The sequence below is a fragment of the Phoca vitulina genome, unplaced genomic scaffold, assembly GCF_004348235.1.
Source record: "Phoca vitulina isolate PV1807 unplaced genomic scaffold, GSC_HSeal_1.0 scaffold49, whole genome shotgun sequence".
NCBI classification, from domain to species: Eukaryota; Metazoa; Chordata; class Mammalia; order Carnivora; family Phocidae; genus Phoca; species Phoca vitulina.
This window is the reverse complement of record NW_022589752.1, coordinates 3077008-3102853: the sequence shown is the minus strand read 5'-3', so window position 1 is coordinate 3102853 and position 25846 is coordinate 3077008. Positions and strand designations below refer to the sequence as shown.

At 39.5% G+C, this 25846-nt stretch overlaps 1 protein-coding gene across 3 annotated transcripts in view; it reads left to right on the top strand.

Moving 5' to 3' along the window:
• Positions 1–25846, top strand: part of BCAT1 (branched chain amino acid transaminase 1) — a 68613-nt gene that overhangs the window by 3084 nt on the left and 39683 nt on the right. For all 3 annotated transcript variants that reach the window (XM_032432648.1, XM_032432650.1, XM_032432649.1), the window contains exons 3-5: positions 8300–8500; positions 16354–16464; positions 18802–18921. In XM_032432648.1, the coding sequence (XP_032288539.1) occupies positions 8300–8500; positions 16354–16464; positions 18802–18921 (432 nt within the window). The remainder of the gene's footprint in view (positions 1–8299; positions 8501–16353; positions 16465–18801; positions 18922–25846) is intronic.

Genomic DNA, 25846 nt, shown 5'->3' with positions numbered 1-25846 from the left:
AGAGATCAGCTGTCTATTTCTTCCACTTTCCCCTGCTTTATAGATCTCCACAGAATGTGACACTCTAAATCTGTAATTCTCTTCTTCATGCCTTTCTACTAGATTTGATTTGACTTTTTTAAGGATTTATTTATTTATTTGAGAGAGAGTGAGCAAGCAAGCTGGGTGAGGGGCAGAGGGAAGGGAGAGAGAGAATCCACAAGCAGACCCCCTGCCCTGCTGAGCATGGAGCCCCATGCAGGGCTCGATCCCAGGACCCTGAGATCATGACCTGAGCCAAAACCAAGAGTCGGCTGCTCAACCTACTGAGCCACCCAGGCACTCCTCTATTAGATTTTAAAAGAATATCTCTAAAAGATAATGAACATAGCACCTAAGGCTTTCCAAATAGAGTGAGAAAAGTGTACTTATTGTAGAACAAAGTTATGTATTTCCTGATGTAATGCAGAGAGAGCTTTTAAACATTTAAGTATTGTGTCCAATGCAGAGAAGTACGGATACGATATTGAGTGGTGAACAAGAGATGTGGCCTGAATGCTGGCTAATACAGCGCTCAGGTGCAACCAGGTTGCATTAGCCTGCTCCGGCCTTCCCCATTTCAGAGCAGAAGATTACCCAAGCATGAATTTTGTGTTAGGAAGTTGTTGTTTTTAGTATGCTTTGTTTTTGTTAATACTTCTTGTCATTTCACAGTCTAGTCATTGTGGCCTTCCAAATTCTTCCACAAGCATATGGCCTGAAACATCCTGACTTTGAAGTCATCAGAGAACATGGAGCACTAGAAGGAGACAGATTAATTATGCAGGAGAAAGTATCATTTTACAAAGACTGTTATTTTTATCCATCTTTGGAAAGGAAATGTAGAAAAAGGTTTCTAAACAGTGATAAAAACTGTTTGCAAAATTTGTTTCTTTATGCCAAAGATTTTTTTCCCCTTGGAACTAGATTTCACAGCTACTCAAAACCAATCACAAACCTTCAGGTAATATTGGTTATTTTTGAATTTCATTCAGTTTACTAATTGTTTTGATTTAATATTCTTAGGTAATTTCTCTTGGAGCTTAGGTTAAAAGCTGTTAGTGTTAGTTTCCAGAATTACAGAATTTTTCTTTTTTTTTTTTTGAGAGAGAGAGCACACGCACATGGGGGGAGGGTTGCCTGGATGGGCAAAGAGCGACGGAGAGAGAAAATCTTAAGCAGGCTCCACACTCAGCATGGAGCCCTCCCTGGGGCTCCATCACAGGATCCCGAGATCATGACCTGAGCCGAAATCAAGAGTCGGATGCTTAACCGAGTCACCCAGGCACCCCAGAAATTGTTTCAAGTGAAGGAAATTAGACTTCTTGATGAAATTCTGAAGGCACTCAGTTGTGTATTACTTTGAAAAACTGCATGTAGGGCAATCCATATTTACAAATTAGAAAGTTAGAGGGTTGCTATTCCTATCATTAATAAGTCACATCTTACAAAAGGATATAGTCACTTACTAAAATAGAATACCTGGTAATTTAATCATTTGTATTCAGTTTCCAGGAACTTAACTAGTAGTATCAAGTTATAATTACAAGAGCACTAAGTCCAGCATAAAAACACCTTATTCTATATCTTTGCCATTAACTAACTTGATCTCACAGGGCCAGTGGATCACTGTGGGTTGTCCTAGAGATATTTTAAGGACAGAGTTCAGAAAAGTAAAAATTATATACTGGGCCATGGTCATTCTTAAAGTTGGTTCTTTAAGGATTTGTAATAACAAAAGGGTCTTCTATGAAATACAGCAAGCACACATGATTTTTTAAAAAATATTTCATTTATTTGACAGAGAGAGACACAGCGAGAGAGGGAACACAAGCGGGGGGGGGTGGGAGAGGGAGAAGCAGGCTTCCTGCAGAGCAGGGAGCCTGATGTGGGGCTCGATCCCAGGACCCTGGGATCATGACCTGAGCCGAAGGCATTCGCTTAATGACTGAGCCACCCAGGCGCCCCAGCACCCACAATTTTTATAAAAACTATAGCAGTCTGTTATGTTGAGATATCCAAAACCATGAAGATCAATCCATGTTTAGCGAAATTTAGAACAGAATTATTAGCACATATTTGATGTGTATAATAGTTACTGTCCTAAATGAGAGTCCAACATAATCTAAAGAAATGACTCCCTTTTCCAGTTGTTCAAATTAATTAAAAGATTTTATAGGGGGTTGGGATGTCCAAATAGAGGGGTTGTATGAGCAACTGCTAGGTAGTTTGAAAAGCTGAGGATACCACCAGACTGCTGGGCCAGATGGGGTGCTCCAAACTTCTTCCTGGAGGAAGTTTCCACACTTCCTCCTGGAGGAAGAAAGGAGTTGGGATAAACTGGCTACACCACATGTCCAGTGTTACAGATGGAGGAAATGTTGGGGGAGAAAGAAGAGGTGAGGGTGGGAAGGCATCTGTAGCCAAGTGTAGTCCTTCCAATGTAAACAGAGGCATGTAGACAATGCTTAAGAGCTGGTCAGGGTTCAGGCAATTCGGGCACTGGTGAGCGTGTACCCCCAGTAGAGCCTACCCATGTTCCTTGTTGACAGATGCTGTTTGCAGTTCTCTGACCTGCCCTGCCAGCCTCCCTTGCAGCTAGATAGATCAGTGTGACACATTTCTGACCAATAAGGCATATGGAAATTCCTGGGAAAATTTTGCTCTTGTGATCAGAGGAAACAGACTTGTCTGCTGTTATCATTTTCCTCCCCTATCTGTGGACCTTGAAAATCATTAAAGCTGAAGCTACAGCCATAATGAGCTTTCTTTTGACTCTGATGAGAAGGCTCAGAAAATCACAGGGCCTTGAGGTTATGGGGTACTGCCAGGCCTGGCTCCTCCAGACTTACGTGAGAAAACCAATTCCTATTTGTGTGTTTGACTTACTTGCAGCTGAATGCATTGCTAAGTGATAAGTAAAAGGTTAATGCTGGACATTAGTGAGAGGTAGAATTGAACAAAGAAGTTAATGCCATACTTGGGATACTTGATTTTGCAGCTAAAATATTTGGACTTATCTATGGCCATTATTCTATTCATGGACATTGAAGATTATGATCAAGCATGTGATTATGTTCAGAAAGATGACAGGGAAGAGATATAGGATAGTTGCTACTGACAGGGTCGTAGAAATTGAGGCATCAGACTTATTAAAGAGATTCTTGAAAGTACAGGTGTCTCAATTACTGATAGGGGAAACTGAGGGCTGGGAGAATGTTGAGAATGGTAAATTATCTTGAAAGTAATGAAGATGTAAAGAAAATATAGGAAAACATGCACAATGAATTTGTTAATGGAGGTCATGTCTGGGAAGTGGGAACATGGTGGCCAGGGTACTAGTTGGAAATGTTATTGACATTTATTTTTTGAAAGTTGGGAATTTTATACTTTTCATTTTTCTTCCCTTTATGGTAGAATTTTAAATAATAAACATGCATTCCTTTTATTAGATGAAGGATTAAGAAGTAAAGTAGAATGTAATATGATATCAGAAATAGGGATCAAGTTTTGGAGGAAATATGTGCTCTATTTTAGATACGTTCAGTTTGAGATAACCAAGGTCCTGTGATTACAAAATAATGTATGGCTTTTGATAAGAATTCACAAATGAGACTTGAATCTCTTAAGTGGTTCTCAGCCCTTCCAGTGCCTTGTAATCTCCTGAAAAGCCTTCAGTGAAAATTGATGTGAAGTCCCACTCCTGAGTTTCTTTCTTTTTTTCCGGAGTTTTTGTGCATCTTGGGTACAGCATGAGCAGTGGTATTTCCTTAAGAAAAAAAAAAAAAATCTTCCCAGGTGAACCAATTCAGTAGCCAATGTTGGAAACCATTGCTCTTCAGGTTGCTGAAATCTTCAAGGGAGATAGTGTGGTGTGGTTCTGAACCCTGAGTGCCCAGTTAGAATCACTTGGGTAAGTTTGAATAACCAACCAACCAGTCCCCTGCCCTATCCCTCTGAGATTCTGGTTCAATTCTGGAATGGACTGTGGTTTAGTGTTTTTAAAAAGCTTTGTAGTTAAATCCAACGTGTAGCCAGGGCTCAGGATCTCTATGCAGAGGAGGAAATGTAGAGGCTTAAGGAAAGAGCTCAGTGTTACCCAGATTTTTGTATTTTACCACCATCAAACATCTCCCCCTTCCTGCTTTGCTCCTTCGTATTTTTAAAAAATTAAGGAAGCATGGTAGCCATGTCTCTAGTATTATCCCTGATGGCTACTTCAAATTGCCTGGAGTAAAGGGGTAAACTGGGGTTATTTTAATTGCTAGCAGCCTCTTTGGTAAAGATTCCTGGGGAAATAAGATGGGGTACAGTCTTTTTTTTTTCCCCCAAAGATTCACTTATTTATGAACGAGAGCATGTGTGGGTGGGGGGAGGGGGAGAGGGTAAGGGAGAGGGAGAGAGAGAATCCTTAAGCAGACTCCCTGTGGAAACCAACGTGGGCTTGATCCCAGGACCCCGAGATCATGACCTGAGCTGAAATCCAGTCAGACTCTCAACGGACTAAGCCACCCAGGTGCCCCAGACAGGGTACACTCCTGATTGCACAGTCAGAACCCGTGGAGAACTGGAATGTTAGTCAGTAGAGGATGAAGTTCCCTTCCCTCTACTCCAGCAGCCACAGTGCCTCTGTGACATCTTCTGTCCCTCCCTTTCCCCCACATTTCCTGAATTCCTGCCACACTGAGCCTTTCCTGTTCCTCGAACATGCCAAGTCCATCCCCGTCTCGGGATCTGGGCCCTTGCTTCCTCTGCCTCAAATACTTTGCGTCTACATATCTACATGGCCTACCTTCTTTCTTCATTCGAATCTCTGCTCAAAGGACACCTCATCAGGGAGGTCATTCCCAACCTTTCCATGAAAAATAAGCTTTTTCTTCCCCACTCTATCCTTTTAAGCAGCTTTCATTTTCTTCATAGCACTAATCACCTCCTGACCTCTCTTTATCCACTTATTTCTTTATACTGTTTTCCCTGCACTAAGAGAACAGGACTTGTTTTATTCCCTGAGATTCCTTTGGGCCCATAGCAATAAGCGCACAGTAGCTCACCAGATACTAGGTTGAATGAGTAATAGTTGCTCACAGTGGCTACTTCTGTCCGTGGCTGACGGTGAACTTGCCTGAGAAGGAGGGGCTGGGCCACGGGGCATCTTTGTATGTCTTGTGCCTACTCAGCGCAGTGCCTGTGAACCACTGTGCTGGTGCTGAGTGAATAGAAAGGCAAAATACTAAGAATAAGAAAGCAGATAAGAAAGAGCAAGGGAAGGGTGGGAGGATGGGTTAGCCTGGTGATGGGTATTGAGGAGGGCACGTTCTGCATGGAGCACTGGGTGTTATGCACAAACAATGAATCATGGAACACTATATCTAAAACTAATGATGTAATGTATGGGGATTAACATAACAATAAAAAATAATAAAAAAAAAAAAAAGAAAGAGCAAGGGAAGGAAAAATAAAAAAAGATCACCCTACAGCTGTTTGACATGAGGCCATAGTCTCGTTTTTAAATATTATGTAGATTGTTATTGATATAAAATATATATTCCAAGGCCTCTTGTTTTCATGGCAGGTGGTTATTTATTGGAAAGCTTAGAAATCCTGAAAAGTATAAGGATCATGTGTAGTTGATTTCTTGTTGATTAGCTCATGGGAGAATTGGTTTGCTAATGATAGAAATAACGGGGAAGGTGATTTTTATTTTACTTTTGAAGAACCATGCGAAGTAATGGTTCTGTGATTGGAGGGAAAGGCTAAGGTCTGTTGTCTTTGCAATATTGAAGATGTACCCCAAATTCAACAAGTAGAAAAAACTCACGTCTTCTACTCACACTCTCACTTCTCCATTTTTACCTACTCTCATCTTTCTGTTTTGGGTCTTACTACCCTCCCCTGTTACTGAGAAACTTTTACTAATAGTCTTAATAGGTGAAAATTTGCATTGTTTGTGTTACTATATTGATATGGTTACAGATTTTTCTTAGCCCAGGACTAAGAAAAGCCACTTAAAAAAAGCTAACTAAAGCAAAGTCCTAAGTGCTTCATTGTGCAAGAATACTGTGAAACCATTCATGTAATGAAAAGTTTATGTTAGAATTTTACTCACTTTAAATCCCGGCCATCTTCTGTGGATGAGTGTGTCATCTATCGGCGAGTACATCTGAAATCAGCAGAATGTTATTTTGAGTATTTAAGATAACTTGTACTGTATTTTGTATGTGTGAGGCACTGTGCTAGGGTCGGAGATTTAACTGGAATATCTACTCAGTTCTTGCCTGAACAGTCTCGAGGGACTGGCAAACTTTTTAATGGGTCGGATAATAAATAGTTTAGGCTTGAGGGCCATAAGGTTTCTGTCATTATTAGTGGACTATGCCATCACTAAAACTAAAACAACAGTGTGACTGTGTTCCAATAAAACTTTTATTTACAAAACAGGCCGGAAGGCTGCATTTAGCCTGCAGGTGAAATTTGCCCAAATCCTACTTGGGGGATGAGGTCTAGAGGATAAAGGGAGAGAAATGGGATTCAAGGAGCAAAATAATTGAGCTGGAGTATATCCCTTTAAATAAATTATATTTTTGCACTTAATAAAAGGTTTTAAGTTAAGTTACTTATTTGAATTAAATAGTGGTAGAAGAAAGTCCATTTGCCCCCAAATTTGGCATTTTATTGGCATATTCCAAAGTAGCATTACTAAATCTGAAAATTACTGTAATATGTTGTCTTTAGTGCCTTAGGCTTCCCCGTAATATGAGCTTTCTTGTTGTTTTAGAATACATTCAGCTGAATATTATTATTATTATTTTTTAAAGATTTTGTTTATTTATTTATTTGACAGAGAGAGAGAAACAGCGTGAGAGGGGATAGGGTCAGAGGGAGAAGCAGGCTCCCTGCTGAGCCGGGAGCCCGATGTGGGACTCGATCCCAGAACTCCGGGATCATGACCTGAGCCGAAGGCAGTCGCTTAACCAACTGAGCCACCCAGGCACCCTCAGCTGAATATTATTATAAAAATAAAACTGATTATCATTCATAATATATCAAATGACTAAGGCATGTGTAAGGCAGTGAATTAATCAGAAGCAATTGGATTTTTTTTTTTTTTTAAGAGAGCATGTGCATGAGGCTGGGAGTGGGAGGGGGAGAGGGAGAAAGGGTATCTTAAGGAGGCTCCATGCTGGGCATGGAGCTGACACGGGGCTCGATCTCATGACCCCGAGATCATGACCTGAACTGAAATCAAGAGTCAGATGCTTAACTAAGTGACTTGAGCCACCCAGGTGCCCCTGGATCATCTTAAATATAAGGATAAGAGCTGATGATCTAAAGGGAACTCCTGTACTTGATTTTGTGGGGGCAATGAGTACTTTTGTGGAGTTTGACCTTCCTTACATCCTGTTAACAAGTAGAACCTGTCCCTGGTTAATATTGTCTTTTAACTGATCAAAAAGCTCCTTCCCCCCATGGTTTTATCGGCAGTCTACAGTTGTTGTGAAGTTAGAGATGGTGCTGTGATTCGGGTGTGTGTGTGTGTGTGTGTGTGTTGGGCCATTTGTAATGGGCTTTGTGGAGAGTTGGTGTAATGCTGCTGTGTGAAGTTGTTCCCTATTACTCTTATTTATCTTTCTCTCAAGAAGAGGCCCTTTGTTCACTGTTTCCTCAACACAGAATAGAGGATTTATATCTTGGTGTTCATTCTCTACTTCTCTGTTTTCAAAGAGGAAAATATTTGTTTCATTCTGCTCCTTTCTTCTATGATGCACCCAGGGGGTTTTGAAGCCTTATGCCAAGAACTCTTTGAGGGAGTTGGAGTACAGCCATCACCAAAAGATTCAATTCTTAATGACTTTAATTTTAGTTTAACAAATCATTATGAGTGTTGCTATCATTGTTCTAGAAGACACCCCTTACCTCATTCCTCAGTGCTCAATAGGAGTCCTGTAGTGAGAGTGAAGGCATGTGTTCTCCTTTTTCCATTATTTTACCACATCTGCTATTTTGTCCCTGTTTCTAAATATCATTGAATTTGGTTCTGGTCTTTATTAGGCAGTGTACAGCACAGAGATTTCAAACAACAAGCCAAATTCTGAATGCCAACATGATTTGTTTGGCTCACGTAGTGTTGTTAAATTTCTGAGTTCATTGCCAGCATTTAAACGTCACATGATTTCACTTTTTAGTGGCCAGTGGCCTAAATTTTGTCTTTTCACCCTCTGTATCATCCAGCCAGTGGCTGTTCAGTAACTTTTCTTTAATGATGTCGATTTTTCTTCCCCAGGCTAAAGATCTAATAATCACACCAGCCACCATTTTAAAGGAAAAACCAGACCCCAGCACTCTGGTTTTTGGAACTGTTTTCACGGATCACATGTTGATGGTGGAGTGGTCCTCAGAGTTTGGATGGGAGAAACCGCGTATCAGGCCTCTTCAAAACCTGTCATTGCACCCTGGCTCATCAACTTTCCACTACGCAGTGGAAGTAAGTACATGGGAATCAGTAATGGTGATGTACTAGATCTTCACTGTGACTAGGGAGTAGCTCTTCCCGCTAAAATAGCTTTTGGGCAGGATGGGCTTTATCATAGTGACTTGAGGAAATCGTAACTGTCTTTAAAACTTTTCCCATAGACAGTCGGATTGAAGGTAAGTCTTAAGAACTAATCTTTTAGATAATCTTGAACTTTCCATAATGTCAATAAAAAAATCATTTGCAGCAAATGCAAGGACAATAGGTAAGAAAATTCGCAAGCAAAAATCCAGGACTGTTAATATTTTACTAAGTCACTTCTCAGATCTTCTAATGAGTGAGAAGGTGTCATTGAGCAGTATTATAGTTAGATTTTAGTGCTTACTGCATGTTTTTATGACCAGCATTAACGTGCAGGTATATGTGTTAAGAGACATGTAATTAAATGTCATCCTTCAGGCATGAGTGGAGTAATTATAAGCATAAAATATTAAATATGTCGAGAGTGCTGTCTCTAGTCCTTGTCAGGATACACACTGAGATCCATGATACACTCCTCATTCTCTTGACCCGCATTTTATTTTACTCATTTTTAATGTGTTGGACATCTTTCCCAGAATATTGGGATGCTGGAAATAAGCAGTGGCCTACCTATTAAGAGAGTAAGAGTAGTAGATATTCGTAACAGTAATGATAAAATTACTTGTGTTTATTAAATTCCGGCACTGTGCTCCGCACCTTATATGGGTCATCTCATTTAATTATTTTAAGTGAGAAAACAGTTAAGCATTCAGGTTCTACAGTCAGACTTCCTGGCTCAGATTCGGTGTCTGTTGCTCCCTAGGGAGCTCTATGACTTGGGAAGCTTATTTAAAATCACTCCGTGCTTCCAGTTTCTTTACCTATAAAATTGACATAGGGATAGTACTTACCTCATAGTGCTAGTATAAGGATAAGGTAAGGTAATTTGTGTAAGCGGATACAGCCATGCCTGGTGCATAATGAGAGCCCAGTTGTTAGCTGTTATTGTTAACCCTTACAACAGCCTTATCTGTTGTAGAAGCAGGTTCAGAAAAGTGAAGTTTCTCAGCCAAGATTACACAGGGAGGAGACAGGGTTCAAATGCTGAGTTCCTACTCCGTGCGACATCACTCCTAAACATATACACTAAAATTCCGAAGAGGCCTGTCCAATTAACGTGTTGAAAATTATAAATTTGAATAATTTGGAAACCTGTTCGGTGCCCAGACGTATTCACGGGCTGTTGCATCTGTAGTTTCTATTCCCAGCTCTGTGTCTTCACTGTGTCAACTTGGATGAGTTCTTTGATTATTTGCTCCAAGCCTCAGTTTCAACTATAAAATAAGAGTGGGTATATGCCTGTGTCATAGGGTATAATAAAGAGCAAATGAAATAAAGGAAGGGCCTAAAAAAATTGAAAGAAGGAATATGGCAAATCTTAGGGCAGTGGTCTCAAACATAGCACATGTCCTACCCTCAGAGTTTCTGATTTCCCCTGAATTCCCAGGCCATGTTCATGCTGCTGCTTCAGGGACCACACTTTGAGAACTGGTGGCCTATGGGAAGTACCTGAGAAAGGATTAATGTGATTTTTGAAAGCTAAAAACAATTTTGATGGCCACTGGCTTTTGAAAACTTGTTGGAAATCTAATTAGAGGAGTTAGAAAGCTCGTTTGCTTATTAGTTTTGCCAGTTTAGATTTTTGTGACCAGGAGAGTTTAAAACATTTTTTTTTTTTTTAATTACCATTATCCTTTGTCAAATGAAAATTGAAAACTTTTCTATATTATTACTGTTCCACTTACAATATAGATACAAGAAGTGTTTTGCATGAAGAAGTGGATTGTATATTACATCAGTTGTTGATTGCAATGTAACAGATTAATGACTTAAAACAACAACCATCATTTTGTTTTTATCTTCCATGATCCTGGGGGTTGATGACTAGGATGGCGTAAGTGGTTCTTGCTTGGGGTCTCACATGCAGTTTCTGTCAGATACTGACTGGGGTTGGAGTCAGTTCAAAGGCTTCCTGACTCCTGTCTGGTGCCTGGGTGGGGAAACTCAGAAGGGTGAGGGTGAAAAGCTGAGGCTCTGTCAGCATCCCTCTTTCTCCACGTGGTCTCTCAAGTATGGTGGCTTCAGAGTAGTCAGACTTGGTACATGGTGCCACGGGCTCTAAGCTGTGTGTCTCAAGACACTGAGCCCAGATGGAAGCTTCTAGTTCTTTTTATGTCCTAACCCCCAAATCACACACCATGACTTCTGTCATAACTATCATCCTGGCCATCACGAAGGCCTGCTCAAGTTAAAAAAAAGGAGATACACCTTTCTTGATGAGGAATGTTGAGGTTCCAGAAGAGCATGTAGGACTGATAATATTGTGTGGCTATTTTCGGAGATACAGTCTGTGATATGTATCAGGGATAAATGGGGAGGTGGAGGAACACATTTAGTTTGCTTTTTGTCAGATTGGGTTCTTAGGTTTAGCAGGCAAAATATTAGGACATTGTCATAGGGATTTAGGAAGTGCACAAGGATTTGCCTCATGCAGAGAAACTGGATCCTGGAATTTTCTGAGGCATTTCAGTCGATTTCCTATTTACTTACTTGTGCAATGGATGCTAAGGGTCTACTGGTTCCCTGGGCCTGTGCAGTGTGCTTAGGATAGGATGACAAGCAAACTGCCACGATCTTGCCCTCAGTATAAAAATATTTTTTTAATCTTTTAACCCCCACTAACAGATACTTTTTTACAAAAATTTTCTTCCCAAATGTGTTTGAAACATTCATGTTTCAGGCTTTTTCACAGGTATGACTGTTTCTTTTATACTGATCCCTTACGGACACTACATTATCGGATGCCAACCTGACTTTGAAGTTCAAAAATAGTTGTAGTTGTATTTTTTTTAACCCCAAAGTGAATATATGAGCAGTCTTCTTAAATATCATTCTCCTCCATTCATCAGCCCTATTGATTTTAGAATCCATTTTATTTTGAGATCTGCAACTACATGTGGTTTTTATTAATTATGAAAGTATTCTTTATTTTTATTTTTTAAAGCTTTTATTTATTTGATAGAGTGAGCACAAGCAGGGGGAGCCATAGGCAGAGGGAGAAGAAGAAGCATGTTCCCCACTGAGCAGGGAGCCAGATGCAGGACTCCATCCTGGACCCTGGGATCATGACCTGAGCCGGAGGCAGACGCTTAACTGACTGAGCCGCCCAGGCATCCCATGAAAGTATTTTTTAATAGATACATATGTGAAGATTTCAAATAGCGAAATACGAACCATGAGTAGGGAACTTGGGCAAAATATGAAACTTGATAATAGTTCATTTTCAGGTTGAAAGAGTCAAAGCATAATTTGACAAAAAATGGGTAACGTACTGTTATTTAATGAATACTTAACAAATGAGTGCTTTAGATTGTATATATCTCTAACACTATAATTCTGCCTTTTTTTAGTCTTTTTTTTTTTTTTAAGATTTTTTATTTATTTATTTGACAGAGAGAGAAAGAGAGCACAAGCAGGGGGAGCAGCAGAGGGAGAGGGAGAAGCAGGCTTCCCGCTGAGCAAGGAGCCCAATGCGGGGCTTGATCCCAGGACCCTGGGATCATGACCCAAGCCGAAGGCAGACACTTAACGACTGAGCCACCCAGGCACCCCTAGTTTTGCCTCTTTTTGAAACTTTATGTAAATGGAAATATGAAGTGTGTGTGTGTGTGTGTGTGTATTGTTTGAGCTCAATATTATGTAAGATTTATTCATCCAGGACCCACATGAACATCAGTGGGGCCTGGGACAAAAGTACAAACAGAAACCCGGTGGTTCACCCACTATCTCTTCCTGCCTTGGCTCTATCCTGTGCCACAAAGAGCCTCACACACATATGTGTAGATACCTATACTATGTGCAAATGGATGAGCCTTGGCCATCCGTTGGTCTTAGGCATGGGCACACCAGTGATGCTACCTGTTTTCAGTAGGATGAACCTAAGGAGAGTCATTCAGGCTCTGAAAATGGGATCAGGGCCATTTGGGAAGGGAATTCCAGGGGAGTGGGTACTTGGAGCCTGGTCTAAAAAAGGAGCTCAGGGTCCAGATGACTACTTGCCCCAAGGAAAGGTCACAGCTGGAGGAAGGCAGAGATGAGAAGCCCTCTAAAGTATGGGGCTCCTTTCAAGAGGTTGCCATGGTTAAAACACTTCGCATTAACACCAAGACCATATTTTTCTTTTTCACTGTGTGTTGACATTTGCAGTAAGACTGACACCAGCTTCTGCTAGTTAGCCATTATATTCTTTACTGCCAAGTGTTAAAGTATAAAGAACATCAGCTTTACTTAAGAATGTTCTTGGTGAAGTGGCAATAATTATTATTAAATTTTGACTTGAGTAAATGTCATTTTAATCTGTGTGGTGAAATAGAAACTTTGCCTAAAGCACTTCTCAAGGAAAAGTAATTGTGTGATTTGTGTGTGTGTGTGTGTGTGTTGTGAGCGTGTGTGTGTTGTGAGCTGAATCGGCTGCTTTTTTCAACTTAGAACCATTTTACTTGAAAGAACAAAGTATAGTTACACAGAATTGGGCATTTTGCACGTGTCTTCTTGAAAATGAACAAAGTGAGTCTGCCACTTCAAGCAAAACAATGGACTATATTTGTTGCCATTGATAAAATTCTAGCTTACAAGTAAAAACTAGGATTTTGGAAAATTTGTATCCACCACCACAAGCTTGAGCCTTTCCACTATTAGAGAGTTTTTTGATGATGTTAGTATAAAAATAACAGATTTTAAAAAAATACGTTGTATGAAAAAGGTGTTAACCTTTGGAAGATCTGCATAACTTGAACCAATGTTTTCCAAATAACCATTGCATGACATTACAAATTTATGCATGACTTAAGATCCATTCAAAATACAAGATAGACTGTGATGGCTTTTGATGTGTCAGTTTGGCTAGTCTGCACTGCAGTCCCCAGAATTTGACTTTTAGTTTCCTTCTAGTTAGAATACCTACAAGACATTCTCTTGTGAGTGATGGAGGACAGAGGGAGGCATGACCATTTTATTGCATACACATAACCTTCTTCTAGGTATTCAGTCAAACACCCATCTAGGTGCTGTGGCGAAGGAATTTTGTAGATGTGATTGAAGTCCCTAATCATCTGACTTAAAGTTAATCAAAAGGGAAATTATTCTGGGTGAGCCCAACCTTAGGACTTCTGTGAGGTAAGAGACTCCACACATAGCTAGACCTAGTTTTCTTTTCCTTTGTCTCTCCCTTTCTGATCACCTGAGCGTCCCAGCCTGCTTGTCGTCTTCTCTCCCTGATGGCCTGTCTTACAGATTTTGGATTTGCTTAGTCAGCCACCACAATCGCGTTGGCCAATTTCTTATAATAAATCTGGTAATAATATAGGTATCTCCTGTTCTGCTTCTTTAGTTGAACTCTGATACACTATTGGATTTTAATAAGTTAACAGAGTATGAAAACTTTATTGATAGGGCTTCAAATTCCGCATTGCAGCTAACCTTCAAGGAACCACCACTGGTCAACTTTTGAAGTGGTATCAGAGAAGAATAACCACAGGTATCTGAAAAGGCTATCAAAAATACTTCTCCCTTTCTCAAGTGCGTATCTGTGAGATTGGGATTTTCTTTGTGTACTTCAACCAAAACAATATACTGCAAGAGCAAAAGCAGGAATAAGAATCTAGTTGTCTTTCATTAAGCCACCCTTTAAAGATTTACAGTAATGAAAAACTGCCACACTTAACAATAATCCTTTTGGAAAATATAGGTAGTCTTCATTAAAATATGTTAAACATGTCACGGTTTATTATTGTTAAATAAATTTAAATGGCTCACTTCTAATTTCTCATATGGTAATTATTGATAGAATAACTGCATATATAAAAGCTTTTGGGGGCCTTCATAATTTTTAAAAGTTTACACTTGATCTTAGCCAAAAGACCGAGAAGCAATAATAATTTTTAAAAGTTTAAAGACCTCCTGATGCCAAAAGATTTGAGAAATACTGTGTAAGCTTATATCGAGGAATAGTGCTGCTAAGTCATTGGATGTATCTTTAGTTTTATAAGAAAAGGGAAACTATTTTCTGTAGTGGTTTTACCAATATTTATACCCACCAGCCATGAATAAGCATTCTCACTGTTCCAAAACCTTGCCAACTCCTAATATGGTCAGATTTTAAAATTTTAGCTACTTCCATGTAATGGCATCTCATTATTGTGATATTAATTTCCATTACTCTAAGAGGTTGAACACCTTTTCATAGGTTTATTGGGCAATTGGATATCTTATTTAAAGTGCCTATTCAGATCTTTTGCTCACTTTTCTATCATGTTGTCTTTTTGATTTGTGGAAGTACTTTTTGCATCTGTGTTGCTTAATGAGATTATCATATAATTTTAACATATATTTGAACCGACATCAGGTGCATACAATTTTAAAATTAAAGTGAAGTAAATGGAACCCTATGAAGTTATTTTCTTTTATCTCCAGTTAAATTTAAGTTAAAAATTTATTTTGTTTTGTATGTACTAATTTTGTTTTGTATTTACTAATTAAAATTTATTAATTTTCTTAAAATTAAATAAAATTTAATTTTGTTTTATATTTACTAACAATATAACCTCACCAGCTTTACTTTAGAAAAAATTTGTATGACATTTTGCTTACTATGTCTTTTTGTTTCAGGTGTGTTTCAGATGTTCTCAACCGAGTCCAAAATCTGACAACCTTCTCTTTTAACTGAAGCTTTACTCCTGTTCCATTTAATAAGTTACATATTTGCCCTTAAATCTAATTTAGTGCTTTGAAATTGTGCTACATGATTTAGATTTCTTTTCTCACGTGAGCTGAGCTTTAAGGCTACAAGCTTCTAAGGGCCCAACTATCCTTCAGTTCAACAAATTTTCTAAATTCCCTTATTTTTCTTCTTTGACTCGCACTTTATTTAGTGATGAGTTTCTTCCTTTCCAAAATGTTGACATTTTGTCGTCCTCTTTCTGATCCTGATTTCTGGTTTATGGTTGGAAAATGTGTGAAAAGAGCATGCATTCTGCAGGTGGTATGCGCAGGGTTCTGTCTGTCCTCTAGGTTAGTTTGCTGTTCCTGTTGTTCAAATCTTCCATATCTTTGCCGAGTTTCAGCCTGTTTGTTCTGTCAGTTATTTAGAGAACGAGTGTTAAAATTTCCCACTAAAATTATTGATTTTTCTCTTTTCTCTGCGTTTATCAGTATGTAGCTACTTCAGAAGAGTCTTTTAACATCCCTGCCCAGTGGTTTTTCTGGTGTGGCATTTTGAGAAAGGTGGCCTGGCCATACCATAGGATGGTCTTGAGCTGCTTGGCTTCTGTGATTGGGGTACTAAACCAGCCCTGGTCACATCTAGATTATCTACTATCCAGAGTTTGTATGAGCCAGATTAAATGAAAGGATGCTTGCGTGTTTAGGGCGGCAGGAGTGGGTTCTTTGCGTCCATTTTCATTGACTGGGCAGTTAGCCCACGTTGTGTGATTGAAGATGTGTTCTCCCCACCTCCGTGGAGGTGTTACTTGGCAATGTGGCTCCTGCTAAGGAAAGGATGACTTTGAATTCCTATCAGATTTTGGTACTAAAAGAATTTCTTTTTAACCCAGCTACAGTAACCAGCCTGTCAACTGTTGGCTTCTTTAGATTTGGAGATCTTTGGTCTATGTCAACAGCTTGGCATGATGAAGAATATGAGTGCCCTTAGAAAAGTCAGTCTTTTAAACACAGAGATTGTTTTCATTTAGTTATCCCCTAAGATTTATTTCTCTTTTTATCTTTAGTTGTTTGAGGGATTGAAGGCATTTCGAGGAGTAGATAATAAAATTCGACTGTTTCGGCCAAATCTCAACATGGATAGAATGCACCGATCTGCTGTGAGGGCCACTTTGCCGGTATGTAAATTTAGGAGTTTCTTTGGTGTTTCTCTTGATGTAATGGGTCACTGTGAATTTACCACAAAACAAATCATTTCTGAATACAGTTGACCCTTGAATAATGCAGGGGTTAGGGGCACTGACCCCCAGGCAGTTGAATATCCTCCCAAAACTTAACCAGGATCCTACTGTTGACTGGAAGCCTTACCAAAACATAAACAGTTGATTAACACATATTTTGTGTATATATATATTATAGATTTGATTCTTATAACAAAGTAAGCTAGAGAAAAGGAAGTGTTATTAAGAAAATCACAAGGAAGAGAAAATACGTTTACAGTACTGTACTATATGAAAAAAAATACACATGCGGATGGACCTATGCAGTTCAAATCCATGTTGTTCAAGGGCCAACTGTAGTTAGATCAATATTCAGTAAAAACCATATGAACACTTAAGTTACTTCTGATCTACTTGGTAATCAGTGAGGTAAAAATACAAGCAAATAACCAATACCACTTGGCAGTTCCACAATCTGTTTCTTCGTAAATGTCCGTGGGGTGTTAATGTGTATGTAAGAGATAATAGGCTAAGGAAGAAAAATATACCTTAAACTAAAATTCAATAAAATTTGAAGACCCTATGAAATTATAATATGTGAAATGGAAAATAGGGTGTGCCACACAGATATTTTGGGAATATTTTGCCTAATTGCTTGGGACACTAGCACGTTTGCAATGATTTACTTTATTTTACCCCAAGCTTTATTTTTTTTTAAGAAAATGATATCGAATGGTTTGTCATGGCCATTGGTGACTGTCTATAACATTGTTTTGTAAAGAGCAGAATTCATTACATGGTGGGTTGGATTTAGATCCTAAGGCTCATGTCTAGGTAGGAGGTGTCTTAGATTACTTCCCTTCCCTGAGACATGACCAGGCTGCCTTTCTGAACTGAAGGAGTCCTTTTCTTCTTTTACAAATTCTGTGTGCCTAACTTTTAGGAGCCTAGCCCTAGGTATGCTTTGAAGAAGCCCAACTAACTACTTCTTTTTAGCCGGGCTCTTCCTTCTCCTCCCTATTTTTGTAACCCATGCTCACCCACCTCCTTCAGAGGCCATAATATAGTGCCAAAAGGGAAATGAAGGTAAGTTCTTTGGACTAGTTTCACACTTGTGCCATTACAGACAAATTACCAGGAAATACTTTAAAGTGGGGACGGAAGGAAAGGGAAATAACATCTGTTGGACCACAGCTCTGCCATAAACTGTGTTGTGTGGTTATACATTCCTTCTCTGTTTAATCATAACAGTGAGCCTCAAGAAGGTATGGGTTTAAAAAAAAAAAAAAGGTATGTGTTGTACATTTTAGTAGGACCTTTGTACCTAGAAGAAAACTCAAACCTCTAGAGCATAAACGACTTGCCTAAAGTCACAGAGTAAAGGGACAGGACAAGAAATTGGGTGCAAGTCTTTTTAATTCCTAGTCAAGTTCTATTTCCACTAAATCCTCGGTGACTCAGGGTGATGATGTGTCCTATATGACTGGCAGTCCCGATTTCCTATATTATTGTGCTGTGATTGCTGTTCTAAGTTCTCATTTAAGTAGCCAATTCTTGGTATCATGAGTTCTACTTGGATGTGTGTTTCTGACTCATTTCAACCTTGCATAACCCATGACATACATCTCTGAAAGTATGTTTCTTTGCCCTGTTAAGTGAGTAGAAACTACTTATTTTACAAACTGTCACCCATCTAGTATATGAAAGCCTTTTTCTCCTTAGAAATAAACTGCTCTTTGCCTTTGCCCATTTTCCTATTAGATCATTTGTGTCTTTCTTACTCATTTTCAGAATATCTTAACATATTCAAGTTATGATCCTTGGTTAATTATGGGTTATGAATAACTTCACCCAATTTGTTGCTTCTCAGCTCAGAGTCTGCTTAAGGACTCTCTCCCTTCTCTCTGTCCCTTCCCTCCACTCTTGTGCATGCGCTCTCTCTCAAATAAAAAAATCTTAAAAAAACAAACAAATGCTTTCCTACCTTAAGGTGACAGAGGTATTTTTTAATTTTTACTTTGTAAAAGTCTTAATGTTTTATCGCATTTAAATGTATAATCCAACTGTAGTTGATATTTACTATGGTAAGAGGTAGGGATCCACTGTTTTATCTCCTCCACGTAGATAATCCATCATCCCATCACAATTTTGGGGTAAAAAAATGACAGAAAAAGATTCTTGGTTGGTTTTATTATTACTACTTTTTTTTAACAGTCTAAAGCTTTCATGAGGATCATTACTTATTGCCACAGTGGAGGAAAATTCCACTCTTCATTATGTTTTCCATTCCTTCAGGTATTTGACAAGGAAGAGCTTTTAGAGTGTGTTAAACAGCTTGTGAAATTGGATCAAGAATGGGTCCCCTATTCAACATCTGCTAGTCTGTATATTCGTCCTACGTTCATCGGAACTGAGGTACAAACTGACTCCCTGTCTCTGGGTGGGCAACTTATCATTTATTCATGTGTGAAACTTCTAATACATAGTTTGAAATAGCTCCCCAAAACATCATAAATGACTCCTTTCTCCTGGTTATCAAGACCAGGTGTCAGCAAACATTTTCTTTCTTTTTTTTTTAAGATTTTATTTATTTATTTGACAGAGGGAGACACAGCGAGAGAGGGAACACAAGCAGGGGGAGTGGGAGAGGGAGAAGCAGGCTTCCCGCTGAGCAGGGAGCCCGATGTGGGGCTCGATCCCAGGACCCTGGGATCATGACCTGAGCCGAAGGCAGACGCTTAATGACTGAGCCACCCAGGCGCCCCAGCAGACATTTTCTTTAAAGGGCCAGATGATAAATATTTCAGGCTTTGTGGGCCTTATGGTTTCTGTCGCAACGACTCAATTCCACCAATATGAATCAGAAGCAGCCACAGTTACCAATGTAGATGAGTCAGGAATGAGCAATGAGCAAGGCTGTTTGCCCTTCCTTAATCAGGATTCACCAATATTTCCTCATATTTTCCTGAGTGTCCTCAGAGGCATTCCTCAGTGTAATGTCTCTTGTCTTGGCAACAGTTCTCCAAGGCGGAAGTGGTAATGGGTTTGAAATTTGGAGGAGGGAGAGCTGCTGCTTTTTTTTTTTTTTTTTTTAAACATTTTATTTATTTATTTGACAGAGAGATAGAGAGAGAGCACAAGTAGGCAGAGCGGCAGGCAGAGGGAGAGGGAGAAGCAGACTCCCCGCGGAGCAGGAAGCCTGACATGGGGCTCGATCCCAGGACCCTGGGATCACGACCTGAGCCGAAGGCAGACGCTTAACCGACTGAGCCGCCCAGGCGCCCCTGAGCTGCTGCTTTTTATTTTCATTTTCCTGAAGTCTTGGGATTACCAAGGAGTGGGAGTGGAAAACTCTTCCCCCACAGGAAATATTGAAAATGAAGTTCACAGTGGGAGTTAGGGAAGGAACTTGAGAGCTAGAGTTGTAGCTTTACACATCATGCCGATAAGATCTGCTGGTAGGTCCCAGTCTACTGGTGGGTGCCCTTGCCAAAGAAGGACATGCCTGGAGTAGCTAAGGCCATTTGTGTGGGTTGAGGATGCCTTATAAAGACCCTATCACTTGTCTCCTTCCTCTTCTGGGCAGCTCTGGTTTTATGGAGAGTGATATGGAGGGATGATTGAGGTGGGGAGATTGAGTGTGGGTGGGCAGTGAAGGGGCTGTGGCATATGGAGATTTTTAGGAATAGGGAGAATGAGATGGCACTCTTTTGCTATGTAGTCTAGCCATTCTGCTCTCTACTAGGTAATTGTATGCTTACCAGGTTCTCTACTCTGTCATCTGAATGCAAGAAGTACGGAAATACATAAGGCCATAGAATAAATACCTAAGTGGTCCTTTGGCATCCTTTTGATGCCTTTTGAAAGACTATTAAGAATCTAGATAATGAATTTCATGAATTGCAGTCTCCCTAACAAATTTGGAAGAATTGGGACAATTAAAAAAGTTATCTACTCCTTATATCTCTGACATTTTAATATTAATGAAGTTTTAGTTTTTAGTTTTATATTTTTATTTATATATTTTTAGTTTTTATATTTTAGGATAGGAAGAAGCAATTTTTAAAGTTTGTTGAAACATTGTTACTACTCTGGAAGCACTGTCTTGCGTTTATTCTGAAGTACTTTCCCCCTCTAAGATCGGATTCTTCTATTCCAAGTTTGTTGAGAGTTTTTGTTATGAATGGATATTGAATATTGTTGATGCTTTTTCTAAACGTCTTGACATGATTATGTGGTTTTGTCCTTTATTCTATAGTTATGTTTGTTACACTCATTTTTTGGTGTTAAAACAACCTTGCATTCCTGGACTAAATCGTACTTGGTTACAGTGAATAATTCATATTAGATCTTGTATCAGTTTGCAAGTGTTTTGTTAAGAATTTATATCAATGCTCCTAAAAGGTATTGGTCTGTAGTTTCCTAGCATATTTTGTTCTGTGATTTAGTAAATTGTTCTGACTCCTGGAATCCTTTAATCTAGAGTTAGACAAGCTTTTAAACCTGATTTTATAGTCCAGCATGTTGTCACAATAATCGTCTCTATTGGTGGTCTTCAACTTTTTGCATTTGAATCACCCAGGTTTGTTTGATTAATTGATTGTTTGATTGGGCGGGCAGAGGGAGAGGGAGAAACAGAATCTTAAGCAGGCTCTAGCCCTAGCATGGAGCCTGATGCGGGGCTCGATCTCACAACCCTGAGATCATGACGAAATCAAGAGTTGGATGCTTAACTGACTACTGACTTGAGCCCCCAGGTGCCCCCACCCAGGTATTTTTTTTTTAAATACACATATTGACCCCTATTCCCAGAGATTCTCATTGAGTAGGTCAGAATGGTGATTCTGATGCATGCCCAAATTTAAGAATCTCAGTGACAAAAGCCTTGCCAACTAGTTCTCTCCAACTACACTCTTTCAGCTTACCTATTTGATTATGGTTTGGAATCAAAAATTTTTTTAAATCTGCTTTACAAGCAGTAAGTTAAGAATCAAAGGAAATAACGGATATCATTTGGTAAGTCAACATTATTTGTATTTGGTATATTTATATCAACTAGAACTTTTCTAATTAAAGGTACAGGCAGAAAACAATCACCTGTAATTCAGAAACAAGCATAATACAAACAATGTTCAATAAACCATATGGATTTAAACATTTGTACACCACACAGATGTTCTACAATCTAGTCTGGTAAGTTATCATGCACTGTCTTTTCATGGTGGCTGCATTTGATAAGTGCGGTGCTGGCTGGAGGATTAGGCCCAGTGGCTTCCGGTCTACTGGGCCTCTTTCATCAGGGGTGGCTACTTTGGCTGGCCTTTTTATGTTACTTGGGTTCGTGATGGCTCTGTCTTGTCACTGGCCTCACAGAACAATTGCAGGCTCACCTCTGTATCAGTTACCTGATGTTTTGGTCTTGTCTACGGCTGGCTAACATCCACATTTTTCTTTCATGTTCTTTTCATGGTTAGATTAATTGATTAAGTGGGTCTTCGATCCAAGAGGTATTTTGACTTCTTTGAATGAGCAAATAAATATACGTCGGGGTAATTTATTAAGTGATATCAGCCTCTCCTTGATCTCATGTGCCCAGTTTCTCTTCTTGGGTGTGATACTCCCTTGTGTGTATAGAATATTCAGTATTCTACAACAAACTCATCTGTATTGAGTTCCAGTCCAGATCCAAATAATCTAAATCTGTGGAGCCAGGATCAGAGACTCTGCATTTAAACAAACTCTCCAAGGATTTCTTAACTACTTTCAAGGGTATCACCATCTCAAGCCTTGTGAAAGAATTAAGTATATGTCTAGCAGTCTTTAATGCTTTATTTGCTCCTGGGTTTGCAAACTGGCACCCAGTAGAAATATTTACATCTTTGAAAGCTCAACTTCATCCCAAGGGCAGGGTGTTGTTTTCACTTTTAGGGGCCATGATATAACAGTCTAATATTAATTATTCCTTCTCACGCCCAGTATGATTTGGTAGCAGCCATGTAATAAGAGAGTGGTTCTACTCTCAACTTATGAATTTCATTATGTTTGCAAAGTATTCTGCTGCTTCACATGTTTTATAATTAACTGACCCTTCATTTTTATTAATTTACATAGGTAATACTTATGTATGAATGTTTTTATGCAATTCTTCATATGTCTTTCAGCCTTCTTTGATAATAATTGGATCCATTGCTAAAATCCTTTTAGATTTAGGATTATAGTAAACAGAATAGTATTTTATTGGAACATTTGTAATTAGCTATTAATATATAACCAGTGGGTAGAGCTTGCCAATAAAAAATACTAGGCTGCCAGTGGGTGAAAATTAAAAAAAATATATTTTTTCCTATAAGGTTCATATTATTAAACAAAATACTAAACATTAATACATAAACCTCTTGTAAAAAGTTTAAAGAGTAAAGTCATTCATGTTACCAAAAGATTTCTCATTAAAAAAAGAATTTCAGTATCCCTTTAGTATCTTCTGAAATATTTATTTAACAGCTTTCTTTTTTAAGATTTTATTTATTTATTTGACAGAGAGACACAGCGAGAGAGGGAACACAAGCAGGGGGAGTGGGAGAGGGAGAAGCAGGCTTCCCGCTGAGCAGGGAGCCCGACGAGGGGCTCCAGCCCAGGACCCTGGGGTCATGACCTGCCCGAAGGCAGACGCTTAACGACTGAGCCACCCAGGCGCCCCGAGGTAGTTAAAAACTTAAAGAGAAACTAAAAGCTAGAGTGCTTCAGACTACTGCTGATTATGTGTCCATTGGAAATTAAGATAAAATCTGAAAGCCTAATATTTAAATAAAGAACATTTACATGAACAGTTTCTAGATTTTCCCTTTATCAGACAAGAAGTTAAAATTATATGACTGTCAGTTTCAATACTGGATACCAAACAGCCTTACATCTGAAGAAGCTGGCTTTTGCTATTTTAACATCTGTTTTATCCAACTTCACTCTATTTAGTAACTCCAAGCAGGTACAGCTATATGAATATACAAACAAACAGACACAGGCTTTATTTCCTTAGTGATTCTAGTAAGTGTACAAGTGCTTTGACCTCAATCTATACCAAAATAGGCACGAGCATGAATTCTGAAATCCCGTGTGATCATGGCGTTCAGCCTTTCACTTTTCCAGTTTTTCTCAGTATCCTCTCATCCCACTGGAGATAATTGGAGAGATGGTGGAATGAGGCAGCACTGAATAGCAGCAGGGCTGAGAATCCGTGTCACGGAGAAGGGTCAAGTCTGATGGTCGAGAGTCAGCCCACTCAGCCACTTTGACCAGGTCCCAGGACGATGCCACAGATCTGCAAGCTACCAGCAGATTGGGCTTTTTCAGCTGTACGCCTAGACAGATTGACCTTGGCTCATGTGGAAGGTGAGGAATCCCTTATATTCCGTTAACTCATACTTCTACATTCAGAGCGCCCCTAAATAAATTTCTGGAGATGAGTTCCACTAGAGAAGCAGTCTGCTTTTGGTTAATTCCAAGCTCGGATGCACAGAACACAATCTGAACAGTGCAGAACATTTTCATTCACTTCACATAAACAATTTCCCCATTCACAACTTCTGGAAATCTTTCAGTATGACATTTTCATTAGAGCTCGCATTTATAAAACTCCTGCTGCCAAATGGTCCACTCCTTGTTTTCTGGTTCACTGCATAGGGAGCTTAAGGACATAAATTTCATAGACATGTCTTTCTTTTCCTTTTATCACCTTGTAAAATCTTTATATTACACATATAATGTAACCTATAATCATAACAGTTCCCATGAAAAGAATTCCCTTTATTCACTGCCTTTATTTATACTTATATATCTTGTATCTTACCATCATTTCTCTTCACAATTAGCCTCTATAAATGAAAGAATCTGAAAAGATTTGAAAACTAGGTATAGCAGCGATTTGTGATCCTGTAACTTGTGTTTTGTCCACACTTTTAATGTACTCTTTTGCAATCCTATTTGAGATATACACACATATACATATATATATATATACACTCATTCATTCATTCCACTGCTTATAAACAATATTAAATTCTCATTTACATAACTCTTTTTTTTTTTTTAAAGATTTTATTTATTTATTTGAGAGAGAGAGACAGCGAGAGAGGGAACACAAGCAGGGGGGAGAGGGAGAAGCAGGCTTCCCGCGGAGCAGGGAGCCCGATGCGGGGCTCGATCCCAGGACCCTGAGATCATGACCTGAGCCGAAGGCAGACGCTTAACGACTGAGCCACCCAGGCGCCCTCATTTACATAACTCTTAACATGCTTCAGATTAACAGCCCCATCTAAGTATCTTCAGACCTTGAGTTTGAAGCTTATTTGCATTGATTGTAGCCTGTGATAATCAGCTTGTTGTTATTAGCTACCGTCCACTCCTACCAATGGACAGCCTCATGAGGCTGTTCTTGTCCATTTCATCATTACCACAGGGGATGATTGTTGTTGTTACCTTCATTTTTACTCTTGCACTTGTGGTGCAGCTGGTTACTACCTCTCAGTTCATGGCACTTCCCATCATGGGCACTGAGGTCCCGCTCTTATTCCCTTCCATCTTCATTCCCTACTCTCATCTCATCTCCTCCCCCCCGCCCCCCCGGCAATCATCAATCATCTCATATATTGAATGAATATTCTTTTAGTTTGTGTGTGTTTTTAAGTATCTCTTATTACTTTGTATGCCTGGCATTTTAATTTCTAGAAATGGTTTTGTTCTACAGATCTCCTGTTTCTGAACGTTTTCCCAAGGCATGTTGTTTTCGTTTCTGTGCAGGTTACTGTGTATACGTATATCCAGTCCATCACTTCTGAGTGCTGGAAAGTTCTCCATGCCGGACACCTGCCACACCTGTCCCAGTTCCCTTACTGGGATTCCATTCCCCTGTTACCTTACATAATACTGCAGTGAGCAGTTTGACAATATACAACCCAGGGAATTCTTGAAAGAGTTAGTGTTTCCCAGCAAGATGCCCTTGGCCCATCTTACTTTTGCAATCCAGGAAAGTTCTGCTGCTTTTCAGGGAAGTCCTGGTTCTTTTTGATGAAATACAGTAACTTGTCTGATACTGTCACCAACCCCTGGCATTATGAAGCTCTCCTAAGTATCAGGCATGGTGCTTGGTGCTTTCCGTGCACTGACGACAGCCCTGTGAGTAGGAGCTGCTGGTGTCATTTTAGAGATGAGGAAACTGAGCCCCAGCGAGATGAAATAAGAAACCTGCACTCTTGGGGGTGCCTGGGTGGCTCAGTCGTTAAGCGTCTGCCTTTGGCTCAGGTCATGATCCCAGGGTCCTGGGATTGAGCCCTGCATGGGGCTCCCT